The 14,067-nt window shown below is 37.7% G+C and overlaps 1 protein-coding gene across 1 annotated transcript in view; it reads left to right on the top strand.

The window, feature by feature from the left end:
* The first annotated feature begins 228 nt into the window (after positions 1-228).
* Positions 229-14,067, top strand: part of LOC134804452 (ATP-binding cassette subfamily C member 4-like) — a 60,366-nt gene continuing 46,527 nt past the window's right edge. The window contains exon 1 of the mRNA XM_063777493.1: positions 229-734. Coding sequence (XP_063633563.1) covers positions 661-734 — 74 coding nt within the window. The 5' untranslated portion in view covers positions 229-660. The remainder of the gene's footprint in view (positions 735-14,067) is intronic.

Below are 14,067 nucleotides of genomic sequence, written 5' to 3'. Positions count from 1 at the left end.
TTTTCTAATATGTACCTAAAAAGGTACATTATTCAAAATTACTTACACAAATCCAAAACAAATCAAATTTAAACAATGTATCAAGTTCCCGTGTGTTGTGCCGAGCCACTCCGGCCAGCGTACCCGCCGAGGCGCCGACCCGTCACCCGGCGGCAGACGGCACTTGGCTCGCCCGCCGCGCCGCCCGCCTCCCGCTTCGCTGCTCCATTCCACCCATTCGCCAAATCGCCCGCCAGTGTCAGTTCACCATCGGAGCGCCGCGGCGCCTGTCTGACTTTTGACGCGAGTTGCATTATAAGTGTACTTAATCGGAGTGGATACTTAACTAATATTGTTATTTCACCATTTATGCAGGTTACATATACATTACTTCAGTGAATAGAAGCCCCGTCCTCTTTATTCAGCAAATTTTCATTGTATTCCGAGTATCAATCAACCGTTTGTTTTTGCAAACTAACACGAGATGAGACGGAAGTATTAGGCGTACATTATGCAACTAAACAAGAATTTTAAATTCGACATGATTACTAGGCAAAATTGACTGACATTATTTATAGTTATATATGAGAGCTTTAGACGTAATACACATAAACAAAATATTATACTTACTATTATTACAAATACAAACTATACCAGTGGTGTTGAAAGTGCCTGAGAAACATGGAATCGAAAGTTGTAATTAAAGAAAAGAATCCTCATGACAAAGCTAACATTTTGTCAAAAATATTTTTAACGTAAGTACCTACTTGTTTACTGTCTTTATTCTCTAAATACATAAATAGTCTAAATTATATAGGTACCTAACCTAAAAATGCCGTTTTAGTTCCCAACGAATCTCTGCTAAGTAGGTACTTTATTTGCATTGTCATAAAGTCTACGTAGGTACCTATATAGAGTCATCATCATCATCATAACAGCCCTTTATCGCCCACTGCATAGCATAGGCTTCTTTTCTAGGGTACACAACACTACTATACGGTAAAACATTTCATTATAATTATATTCACTGTTGTTATGGTTTCGTAATTATAATTAACAAAAGATTAGTTAAAACAGAGAACCAAAAACGAATGCAAGCACAACTGGGAGCCTTTACCCTAGGTAAAGGCCAAGATGGAAATCGTATTCGTATGTACATCGACTAACGCTAAAAGAAAGCAAAAATGGACCGGGATGACATTGACAGATGCTACGAAAAGTCACGCGACTATATCCATACATTATTTTATGTTTCCATGAGCGTTTCCTATCAACTATTTTCATGTTGCCCCGAATAGGTACCTACTTTAATATCTATGTTCCTGGTTCCTGAGAAACAAAGAAAAAGGCGTAAATTTAAAATTTTCAATGGGACGGTTACCTTTCGCGCCTACATATTTTAAATTTGGCGCTTTTTTCCTACCTACTCACAGAAGAAATGGCTACGTTTATAGGAATATGTGGAGTATTTTTATGTTTCACTGATACCTATAAAATGTCTACTGCTTAGCAAGGCTTACCGCGTTCGTGGTTGAATGTCCTTGCACTTTGTGGCAGTTCCCTTCAAACAAAAAAAGAATTGCTCAAATAGGACCACTGGTCTCGGAGTAATCGCTGAACGTCCTACATTTTAAGAAATCGTCATGATTATCATCAAAACAATCATCATCATCGGGTCCATTTCATCAAATTGGCGGTTTTCGAGAGAAAATGCTCGAGTTGCTTAAAAAAACACCCAAATCAACATGTGCATTTAAAAATTGAGTTCTATGAAATTGAAGTCGGTTAAAAATATAGGTATTATATCTCAGCCGTCTGTGATAGCTGATAGCCCATCTAAACTGTATAGTGAGCGATATTTTATGTTAAGATAAATCATTATAGTATCTTCGCCGTGTATGACGCCCTTAAGGCTCCTCTTCACGTTGGGCCAACGCCAACGAGGGACGCATTTATGCGTTAGAGGGAGCAAGTGATATTGCTATCTCATTCTACCGCATGGCTGCGTCCCTCGTTGGCGTTGGCGTTGGCCCAACGTGAAGAGGAGCCTTTAAATAATTAAAACAATACATGATCTACTTAAAGAAAAATCTTCTAGGCAGAGGCGTCTTATAAAATATGGATAAAAAAATCAAGGTGATGCAATTTCCATTTTCCATTGTCATGTTTATTTCATTACGTTGAAGCAGGCGACATCGACCGTAAATACACACACTCAAGTGTATTTTGTATACTTATGTGGGAAAATAAATAAATATAAATAGGCACGACCTATACAGGATGTAATTTTGATCATGATAGGTACTTAGATAACGACTCGGAGACACTTTTACCAATATTACTTAGTTACTTTTTTAGAATTGCACACTAACATCGCGTCGGGTATTCCGTGATGATGGCCAAGGTCAGGTTATAGAAAATTTATGGAATTTCACTCAATATTCATTACGTTATGCGGAGTCGCGTCGCGTGGGGTTTCAAGTGTTTTACTATTAGTCTGAGGTTTTACCTATAAAATACGTTCTATAAGGTACCTAGCTACTTACTAAAATTGTGTTGCTATGCTATGGATAACCAAAAACCTAGTTATCAGTTTGTAGAAAAGGTTTGCGCCCCATGAGATCCGACACTTAAGCGTCACTTGCACACCATCCCCCTAACCCGGAATTATACTGGAATGGTGCAAGTGGCCCTTCCCTTAGAGATCGTGTACCTATAGTACCTACCCTTTATGCAGATTTTGCCAGAAAACGATATACCTACAGCGTTTCATCAGGTCTTGTCGCTTTCCAATAGTGTGGTTCAGGCGTTTCAACCATTACTCTCCCAACAAGGCTCATTTTATGTCGTCAGAGTGACTTGCTGTTTCTGGATACAATGTAGGTACTGTGTTACTTCGCCAAATGTAAATTAGCACCTATCTGTATTCCATCTCTTACCCATAAAAGATATATTTTTAATGAAAAAATATCATTTTTGATTAAGTTTTTACTACCGACGGTACTTTTCTTGAGCCATTTTTCATTTCCAGAGAATGGCGGTTAAAAATGCATACGGCTTAGTAAATGGCGACAATGACTTGTTCGTCAAATCAGTTTCTTCCTAGCAGTTGCCAACTTGCCACAAAGATGTCATCCAGGTCGTCACACGAGTTACCAGTGGTAACAACTTGGTGGTAACATCTGGGAATAACCCTTTTATTAGTGTCCAGACATGACTTTCGCAAAGTCAGATGAAATCGTCAATTTAATGATTCGAGGACATATATTGGCTCGCCGATTTCACCATGAAGTTGAAATCAAATTAAATTTTTGATCAGATTGCCAATTTGATAGTGCCGTCTGAAAGGCCATTGAGCTTAGCAACAAGAAAACACCTAACCCCAATGTTCAACATTCCGTTTCAAAAAATTAGGAACAGTCATTTGAAATTACGGATCCTCCATGAATCTATAGTATAATTGGATCAGGCATGAGGGGTAGTAGGGGGAAATGACCGAACGGGATAGACTTATGTATCTTTCAATAAGAGTAGCAGCGAAAGCGCTATTAATGTTTGTCCTTGTCACAGTCTCACATTTTTTTTATCCCGACCGTAAATTTATTATGGATTTTGGTGGGCAACAAATAAACTCGACCAATCGTATTGCGTATTTTGTCCCTCACGGACGCACGCGTATAGCACATCTATAGGATCCTCCTATTAAGTCGGTTAATAACTGGGAGGAGTCTTCTAATAGCTTTAAATATGAAGAATAAGGCCGCGCACGTTGTACCTATACAACGCATACCATAGATAGATATAAGTACTAGCTCCCGTAGACTCGGTCTAATAAATAAAATATAGGCAATTCTAGATAACTCGTGGTCACCACACATAAATAGGCGCTCTGGCGCCATTCATTTTTACGTAAGAATTATAAGGAAAAACCACGGAAGAAAAAATGAGCGGGCCGCGCGGAATAACTGAATAATAGGCCTGTTGCAAGTAACAAAGAATCATGGAAATAATGGTTTCAACGAAACATATATGTTAATATGATTCTAAAAAATGGCCCAATCTCAGTATAAACTGAAGGATTATTAATATATTCAATAAAATAAAAGTGCATAATTCTCCAATCGACCATTTTTACTGAAACGCCAATCAGAAACGTTCCAAACAGTGACGTCATCAATCCATAACATATTTCTTAGAGCAACATAGACAACCTCATTGACCGAAATCTATACGTGGGCACCAAAGAGTTCGAAAGGTGCAAAAAAAATGTTATTTCGCCACTAAACATTTATTACGTCCAAAAAATATTATTACACGATATAAAGTAGATATCTATTTGTTATTATTTAAATAAAATGCTAAATAATACGATATTTCAACAACAAACTTTTTTAATTATTTGGCTGAATGGAACTATCATTGCCATGTTGGCTGTCGTAACTAGAAAAAAATAAAAATTAAAAAGTAAAACCGGCGTTCGGTGATTTTCACTCAAAATTTACATGTATCTAAATAATTCATCTTAAACTGCAACCGTGTGAGAGTTTTTGTGTAAAATGAGTTATTGTGATAAATTTTTGTAATGTATTTATTATCCCTAATCGTAATATATGGTGCTGAATTAACAATATCATTCGGATTCAAGGGAAATTCGTAACTGTAAGTATGTAAACAATATCTACCACCCTACCACCAACTAAATGATGACGTCACAAATGGCATGCGAGGCGTTTTCGCGCGAAGTTTAAACTAGCTATAATAAAATGCAATTATCTATGTTAAATCTTATGAGTATAACTGAAATACAGTCAAAACCGTTTATAACGACATCGAAGGGACTACTCATATTTGGTCGTAAAAACCGATAGTCGTAACAGCCGATGACGTACTTAATACTTATTATTAAATGTGTGATTAATATACTCATCTATAAAATAAAACTACATTTTATCACATGAAAATTATAATAAAAAGACATTACGTACATATAATTATCATTTTTCTACATTAACAAAATATGTTATTTTAGTTTGTTTGAAACACTTCTGTAGTACGTACGCACTTTACTAGTTCACGCTGAATTTTAATTAAAGTATTGTCATAATATGTTTTGGTGCGTCTTGTGTTCGGATAAGTAACAAACTGACTGAAAAGAAATGAGAAAGCAGGCTTTGGGTTTCGATTATAGTGCATACACGTGTACCTATTTTGTTTCTGAGAAATACAATAGACCCTAAACTCGAGTTGTTTTTGTTTACTTTTGCGATCTTAATGACTTTAGTGTGCCAGATGTGGGAAGGGGATACTGCCCTCACCTATTCAAATGTTTACAATACGGCTGGTCGTTCTAACAGATATAATTCTCCGAAAATATCAGTTAAATGTAGTCGCTTAAAGAGATATGTTGTAATAAGCGATGTCGCAAAAAGCGGTGTTTTTTATAAGGCGGTCTAATAGAATTCAGCCGGGACCTTTGATTTTGGTCAATATAACCGGTATGTTGTTCTAAACGATGTCGTCGTAAACGGTTTTGACTGTATAGTGTTTTTCGGAACTAATACAAGTGATGATACAAGTGTACCGACGATATTAAAAGGGTTTTCAAAATTTGTTATCAAGCCTATTATGTAAGTAGTCGTTTGTTTTGTTTTATAGTTTATATTTCAAATAATACAATTTTTAGGAGCGTTTGTTTCGTACACGGTATAATATACCTGCTAATAATTTGAGTTTTTTGGTAATACATAATCATAATCAACTTTGGGATGGAGTTTCGTTTGGGACGCGGTGGTGAACGGACGTGCCCGGGGCAAACAAAGGAGTCTCATAAACGCGTTAAAATCCCATCGAACAATAGTCACCCATCGCCAGATGCTAGTGCAATGGCGGCACAAACATCTAAGTACCGACGCGCGCTAACCAAAGCTCTCGCGACGCGTTCTTACTTACTTAATTCCTAATTCCAACCTTTCGTGACAGGACAGTGTTTATAAGTTTATATTACATATATCAGTGCAACCCGGTCATATAATATTTCCGCGTACCAGTGCGTCAAACTAAGTGAGTGCGAGCCGTGTCCACGCCAACCGCGACGAGCGCATGATCGCGGCTGCAATAGTGATTCAAGCGACCTCCATCCGTACTACATCACAGTCAAATTTGGTGAGACCGTTCCTACTCTGTTATTCTTAAGCACTAGGTGCATAAAGGCTAGATATGCTCAAGCCCTAAGCCTAAGTACGTATGTAGGCAACCTAAGTATCTGAATAGGTATACAGCACAACCTTAACGAACCTCATTACTTTTAATTACTATTATTCAAGCACTAATTAAGTTCCTAACACAACCCACTAAACGTATCTTGCAATTACACGTAGGAAGACTAGAATTTTTAGAATAAAACAAACAATTTTTGATTTACAATAATTAAGGCCAAAAAGCCAATAAGTACCTGAAAAATAGATACAGTGAGACCTTCAATTACCTCACTTAGTTAGGTACTACATACCTAATAGTTAGTAATTAATATACCTATTTCACTAAGTTACATTTACTGTTTCACTAGTTTTCTAGAATACACGAAATAAGGTCATTATTAAGGAGTAAGAAGTATGTAGGTAATTATAAGGTCCATGTATTGCTTGGTGTCCGTATGGTCATTTCATTAGCGAGGAGGATTGCTCATAGTTCACTCACTCGCAACATTAGGCAAAACTATTAGTCTATTACTTAAGTAATCCTCGAAATAAATACCATGGGAAAGAAACCGGTCACATAAAAGCAAGATACCGTTCTGTTGGGGTAATCTCAACAATTCCGATAACACAAAAGTATTGTTCATTTATTTCATTGAGCGATAACAAATTTCTTCCTAAAAAGAAAACGAACAAAGTAACAAGTTACTTTAAAAAAAAATCCTGACGTAATTGTTTTAATGGTTACACGCATCTGGCAAACACTCTGTCAAAAATACGGAAACAAAAAAATTATGGAGCAGGAACAAGAAATCATTTTTACTCAAGAACCGCAAACCAAACGGTAATATCCTCGCAGGTGGTGATACTACGAATTATTTGTGATTTGTTGGCATACTAAATATATCCGTCACGGGAAAAGCACAAAAACCAAAGTCAACATGAAATGGGTTTTGCCCAGTATGTTTTGAGACGTTTTGAGTTGAAAATAGTAGAGTTGACATTTTTCAAAAAAAAATGGTTTTAACTATTTATTTACATACAATATATATACAGTGGTACTACTAAACTAAATTAATAACTAGCTTAAATCTAAAATTGGCCCTTGAGGCATTGTACCAAGGATGCTGGCGGAATTTCCTCGCTGTATCGCAATGCTGATACGTTGTGCGAGGTAGCCGCCAGCTCTTCGGTCACCAGTTACGTCAACCAGACGCTTCGCGATTTCTGCGAACAACTTATGCGCGCTGGGACCCCATGGACCTAGAGTTTCAACTCCAAATGGTACAAAATGGTACTCTCTACCGAGGCTCTTATATTTGTTACGTTTTAGAATTTCGGCGCTTTCCGCCGCTCCGCCCGCTTTTACAGTAGTCCGTTGGAGGTGGGACGGTGCCAGTGTGTCTACGCAGGTAGCATCCCACACCAACATCCGTCCCAAGCTCCAAGGAATTAAGGACACTCCATCGGGCCTCTTGCCATCATCTCTGATAATGCCAGTCGGCTCAAGAAGAGCAGGCACATTGATGGTGGCAAGAGACCGACGGACTATGTCATTAAGCGACGCATGTCTCGAAAAACGGCCTGCACTTTTTTGACAAGATAATCCGTGGTGTCCCAATCGGTCCACGTCCGTGCCACAAGAGCATATGTGTGGCGTACACACCGAAACCCCGAGTCGCAAACCAGTCGCCAGTCTAAGGGAGGCCGGATCCAAAAAAGTACCAGTATTGGGCGAAGGATGGGCCATGTAGCCAGTAACCGGCTTCCCGGGCTCCGACCGCCAAAAGCCTCGCGCGGTCTGGACCTGTACAGTTGTTTAGGAGAGTATTGTAAGTTAAATCACAGTAAACATTATCCCAACTCCTTTGTGAATTTGGGTTGTCTGGAAATTGATTGCCTGGGCAAGCAATTTTAAAAGCATTTTTGGCGTCCTCAAAGCCCGCGATCTCACAGTTTGTGGGCAAAGCCCTTAAGATATTTCCTATGAGACCAGACGTGCTATGAGTGGACGCCAAAAAGGCTGGGGAAGCCACACTGGAAATTTTGCGAATTCCTAAACCTCCAAACCGAATAGGGAGGGACGCTTGAGACCAGGAAGGCTCACTTAGCTGAATGTTTAGAATCGTCTCTAAACTAATTTTGATCAAATCATCTATGGGCGACAATAAATTTTGATGTTTCCAGAAAGGACAACAGCGGAGCACATACGTAAATTTAGGGACAAAAAGGCAGAATTTAAGAATCACAAGAGCATAATGAGGGCTAATTTCGAGTAAGCGATCCGTGTGACTTTTGAATTTAGTTATGGAGTTAGAAATATAATCGGGAAAAGATTCTTCGAATATAGGAGAACCCAGGAGGCAAAGAGAATACTTGTCTACTGATTTGATATTGGGAGTCAGATCGTCAAATTTGGGTTGTAAGTCGGTCAAAGTACAAGAAGATTTTTGAATAAATAGTTCGCATTTACTGAAATTCAGTTCTAAACCAATATTTTCGAAACTACTCTTAATAAAAGACAAATCAGAGAGTACAGTATTCACGTCGCCTCCTAGGGTTCCGTCATCTAAGTACCACACATTGAATTTTGATTTTAAATTTTTGATAATTGGATTTATAGCCAAACTAAAAATTGCTGGCCCGAGAGGGTCACCCTGCTGACAGCCAACCTCAGAAGATAATTCATGTGACTTGTACAAAAAAAATTATGAAGCCGGAAAAAAAAAATCAAAATATCTCAAGAACCGCAGATGGTTACACTACGAATTATTTGTTATTTTACGGCACCCTACACATTTCCGTCACGGCTGCGTTTTTTTTAAATATTTTATTGTTTCTTTGGAAAAGACACGGAAATCGACATTCACATTTTAAGGTTGTTTCGATTGAAATGGGGTTTGCTCTGAATTCTTTTGCTAACTTATGAATTTCTAATTAGTTGTAATCAAATATAAAAAAAATCGTAGCAATAAAATTAAAATATTTAACAATAAAAGTTTTTTTTAAAACCGCGCCCGTGGCGGTAATGTGTAGGGTGCCAAAAAATCACAAATAATTCGTAGTATAACCATCTGCGAGGATATTACCGTATTTGTGGCTGTTCTTGAGATATTGTGATTTTTGTTTGGGCTCCATAGTTAAAAAAAAAAATAACTACCATTTTCAACTCAAAACGTCTGAAACTTATGGTTTTTGTGCTTTTCCATAGTAGTCCCTGGTGTTCACTTAATTATACGGCAAATGATGATGATGGAATTTCCTTTTGCAGAGTTGCTCCTTTTGACTCACAGATTGATTTACGAAGGGGAGCCAATCGAATTTTTGATGTAAAATTTTTACTTATATAAAAAAGTTAACTACCATTTTCAACTCAAAACGTCTGAAACTTAAGGGTTTTGTGCTTTTCCATTAAACAATTAATGATTTTAAAAAAAACGCAACCGTAACGGATATATGTAGTATGCCAAAAAATCACAAATAATTCGTAGAATAACCTTCTGCGAGGATATTACCGTATTTGTTGCGGTTCTTGAGATATTTTGATATTTTGTTCCGGGGGTAATTAAAAAAAAAAATAGTAATTTTTTACTCAAAACGTCTGAAACTTATAACTTAGCATAAACATACTGGGCAAAACCCATTAAAAGAAAAAAAACCTTGAAATGTTGACTTTGGTTTTTGTGCTCTTCCATAGAAACAATTAATGATTTTTAAAAACGCACCCGTGACGGATATATGTAGTATGCCAAAAAATCACAAATATTTCGTAGAATAACAGTCTGCGAGGATATTACCGTATATCTTGCGGTTCTTGAGATATTTTGATTTTTGTTCGGGCTCCATAATAATAAAAAAAAAAGTTAACTACCATTTTCAACTCAAAACGTCTGAAACTTAAGGGTTTTGTGCTTTTCCATTGAAACAATTAATGATTTTAAAAAAAACGCAACCGTGCGGATATATGTAGTATGCCAAAAAATCACAAATAATTCGTATAATAACCTTCTGCGAGGATATTACCGTATTTGTTGCGGTTCTTGAGATATTTTAATTTTTTGTACCGGGGGTAATTAAAAAAAAAATAGTAATTTTTAACTCAAAACGTCTGAAACTTATAACTTAGCATAAACATACTGGGCAAAACCCATTTCAAGAAATAAAACCTTAAAATGTTGACTTTGGTTTTTGTGCTCTTCCATAGAAACAATTAATGATTTAATATTATGTAGTATGCCAAAAAATCACAAATATTTCGTAGAATAACAGTCTGCGAGGATATTACCGTATATCTTGCGGTTCTTGAGATATTTTGATTTTTGTTCGGGCTCCATAAATAAAAAAAAAAATTCATAACTACCATTTTCAACTCAAAACGTCTGAAACTTATGGTTTTTGTGCTTTTCAATAGAAACAATTAATGATTGAAACAAAACGCACCCGTGACGGATATATGTAATTATGTAGTATGCCAAAAAAATCACAAATAATTCGTAGAATAACCGTCTGAGAGGATATTACCGTATTTGTTGCGGTTCTTGAGATATTTTGATTTTTTGTTCCGGCAGTAATTTATTTTTGAAAAAAAATCGTAACTAGGTACAATTTTTAACACAAAACGTCTCAAACTTATAACTTAGCATAAACATACTGGGCAAAACCCATTTCAATAAAAAAAACTTAAAATGTTGACTTTGGTTTTTGTGCTTTTCCATAGAAACGGTTAATGAATTTAAAAAAAAAAACGCACCCGTGACGGATATATGTAGTATGCCAAAAAATCACAAATTATTCGTAGAATAACCGTCTGCGAGGATATTACCGTATTTGTTGCGGTTCTTGAGATATTTTGATTTTTTGTTCCGACGGTAATTTTTTTTTGAAAAAATATCGTAACTACTATTTTTAACTCAAAACGTCTCAAACTTATAACTTAGCATAAACATACTGGGCAAAACCCATTTCAATCAAAAATACCTTAAAATGTTGACTTTGGTTTTTGTGCTTTTCCATAGAAACAATTAATGTTTTTTTTTGCAGACCAAAATATAATCACACCATTAGGTAAGGTATTTGATTGCAACAAAACATTTAAATATAAATACTTATACTTTCCCATCATATACCAATTTTTTGCACTTGGAACTAATTTTATTAATGGACTGAATGAAATTAACGTCTTTCCCGAAGCAGAAGTTTCCTACAAATGCAAAATTAAAGAAAACAGAAGCTTGTTTATCGTGCGTTGGAATAAACCGGTTTTAATAGTTCTTAACCGTTTAATGTGACAAGAACTTTATTAAAGAGTTCCCCTAAAAACCGGTTTAAAAATAACGGTATTACGTACAAAATCGAACCGAAAAGGTTTTGCGCTGAGTACATCATAACGGTTTGGAAATTTAACCGGTATCCGGGCCTTGGTTACGGCGGTATTCGACCTACATTGACAACGCACCTCGGGACTGTTTGTGTCACAGTCTAGAGAAAGAGGGACAACAAATCAATTAATCAGAACCAGAAGAAAATCGAATCCACAGCAGTACTAATACGGAATCCCCTAATGATTTGATTTACTATCCGAGATAAGGTAATAACGACGGGGCTATCTAGGTTTCTACAAAGGAGGGGAAAAGGGGAGGGTCATAATGCAGTCACATATCCTCACACCTAGTATTTATTACACACCAAGTATAGTATCTATCTACCCCATGCTGACTTTACGATGACTTGTATTCGGGTCGGGTAAAAATTACCCGACTCTCCTACTATCCTGACTTCAAACTCTACACTCCTGTCCTATCTACTGGGTGCTCCGGTGTCTCGGTCAGGCTGTGGGCGCCTACGGAGGGGTGGCAGGGGTTGTTGCGTAATAAGCTGGTTTGCGCGCGTACTTTGTTTGATTTCGCGTTTGAGGCTTAGCCGGTGTGAGGTGACGCTGACACCTCCACTGACTCGATGCCGCTTAGGTTGAATCAGCAGAGTCATGCGAGCTTACAGGGCTATTTGCCTCAACTTCGCCTCCCCCCTAGTCTCCTCTTCCTAGTCCTTGCTGCAGGATCTGCTGGCTGGAGTTGCCCCTAGTATCAGTATCAGCATCAATAATACAAAATCATAATCAACTTTGGTTGCCATGGTAATCGTTTACCCGTACCCATACTTGCCTGTACACATCGGAGCGCGGGCCTCTGCTCCGGTCTCACGCGTATATGTGCGCCTTTTTCAACGCATTTCTGTGAGGTTCACGTAAGAACTATTAAGTAACTCTCTCACCATGTCCCCAAATGCCATGAAAAAAATCAAACGAATAGGTACTAGGTACATTATATTTGCAAGGGCAGACTCCAAGCATAACATTTCTTATACCCTTCATACCACAGCTAGTGATATAGCCGAGGGATTTGATAAGCTAAATTTTAAACAGAAGTATCAGACTAGCAGAGTTATTGAGGCGCGATCGCCTTATCTTTCGTCGCAGGTTCGCACGGTGCGCCGTTTTAGGGTTCCGTAGCCAAATGGCAAAAAACGGAACCCTTATGGATTCGTCATGTCTGTCTATCTGTCCGTCTGTCCGTCCGTATGTAACAGCCACTTTTTTCCGAAACTATAAGAACTATACAGTTGAAACTTGGTAAGTGGATGTATAGAAGAAAAACAATAAATTTTGGGGGTTCGCCATACTTAGAACTGAAACTCAAAATTTTTTTTTTCATCAATCCCATACGTGTGAGGTATCTATATAGGCTTAGAGGATATAACCAACGGAGACGCCATGTCTAAAATTTTCGGTACAAAATAGTCTGCCGTTTTTTGCGGGGGAGGGGCACATCAAATGTATAGGTACGTCATGTCAGATAAACGTCAGTCCATACATATGGTTGACAAGTTGTTGACCATTGGCCGCCTATTTTCGACAGAGGGGAACGCCTGTTAATGGCGGCTCCATTGTTAATTACTCCGAGTATATAGGTCTTCAAAAATGATATTGAGGTTTCTAATATAACTTTTTCTAAACTGAATGTAGTTTTTTTTAATACGTCATAAATCGTAAACCGCAATTTTATTATATTACTTGCTGCTACGGAACCCTTCATGGGCGAGTCCGACTCGCACTTGGCCGCTTTTTTTGTTATTCGTCAAATTTCCTGGCTTTAAGACGGAATTTAGTCCTACTACTTAGTACTTACTCCCAAAATTCTTCGAAATCGAAAGCGATTCTCACAACACAAGTCTATCTTGTGTTGTGAGAATCGCTTATCTTTAAGGCGGTATTCACATTGGATTAGAATTCGCACGTCGCTCCGGTGTCCGAGCGGGACATCGCTATAAACCTAGTAATACCTTACCTGCATAGCGCTATTACGCAATTTCTAGGAGATCAAGCTTAGCTCAGATAACATACAAAAATGCGCGTTTTCCCAGAGATAAGACTAGCTGCCAGCTGGATCGATTTTTCGCCCCTGAAAACCCCCAAATAGCCAATTTCATCGAAATCGATAGAGCCGTTTCCGAGGTACCGAAATGTGTAATATAAGAATTGCTCGTTTAATTTAAAGGTATAAGATAAGATATACGCTCATAACGCTGCGAATTCGTATCAGTGTGATAGGGAACTGCATATCAGTCTGAGAGACGTCGCACCCCGCAACATATGTAAATGGTCGCGAACATAACAGTACAATTATGGACGATTTTTCTCCCGGTTTTATTAGCCTGGAAGCGTTGCGTTTTATACGCTCCGAGCTCCGTCTAGTACTGTAGTACAATGATCTGTGTATCTACATAACTATATCAAGGTTATATGAGTAACTATTGATTAAGCCGCGTGCCCTCACCACAGCGACCCAATTCATAAAACATGTAGTCTCGAGTTGTCAACTGTGAATTCATATCCAGT

Source organism: Cydia splendana, chromosome Z (genome assembly GCF_910591565.1).
Source record: "Cydia splendana chromosome Z, ilCydSple1.2, whole genome shotgun sequence".
Lineage (NCBI taxonomy): Eukaryota > Metazoa > Arthropoda > Insecta > Lepidoptera > Tortricidae > Cydia > Cydia splendana.
Note: the sequence above shows the minus strand (reverse complement) of the source record. Positions and strands in the feature narration are given on the sequence as shown.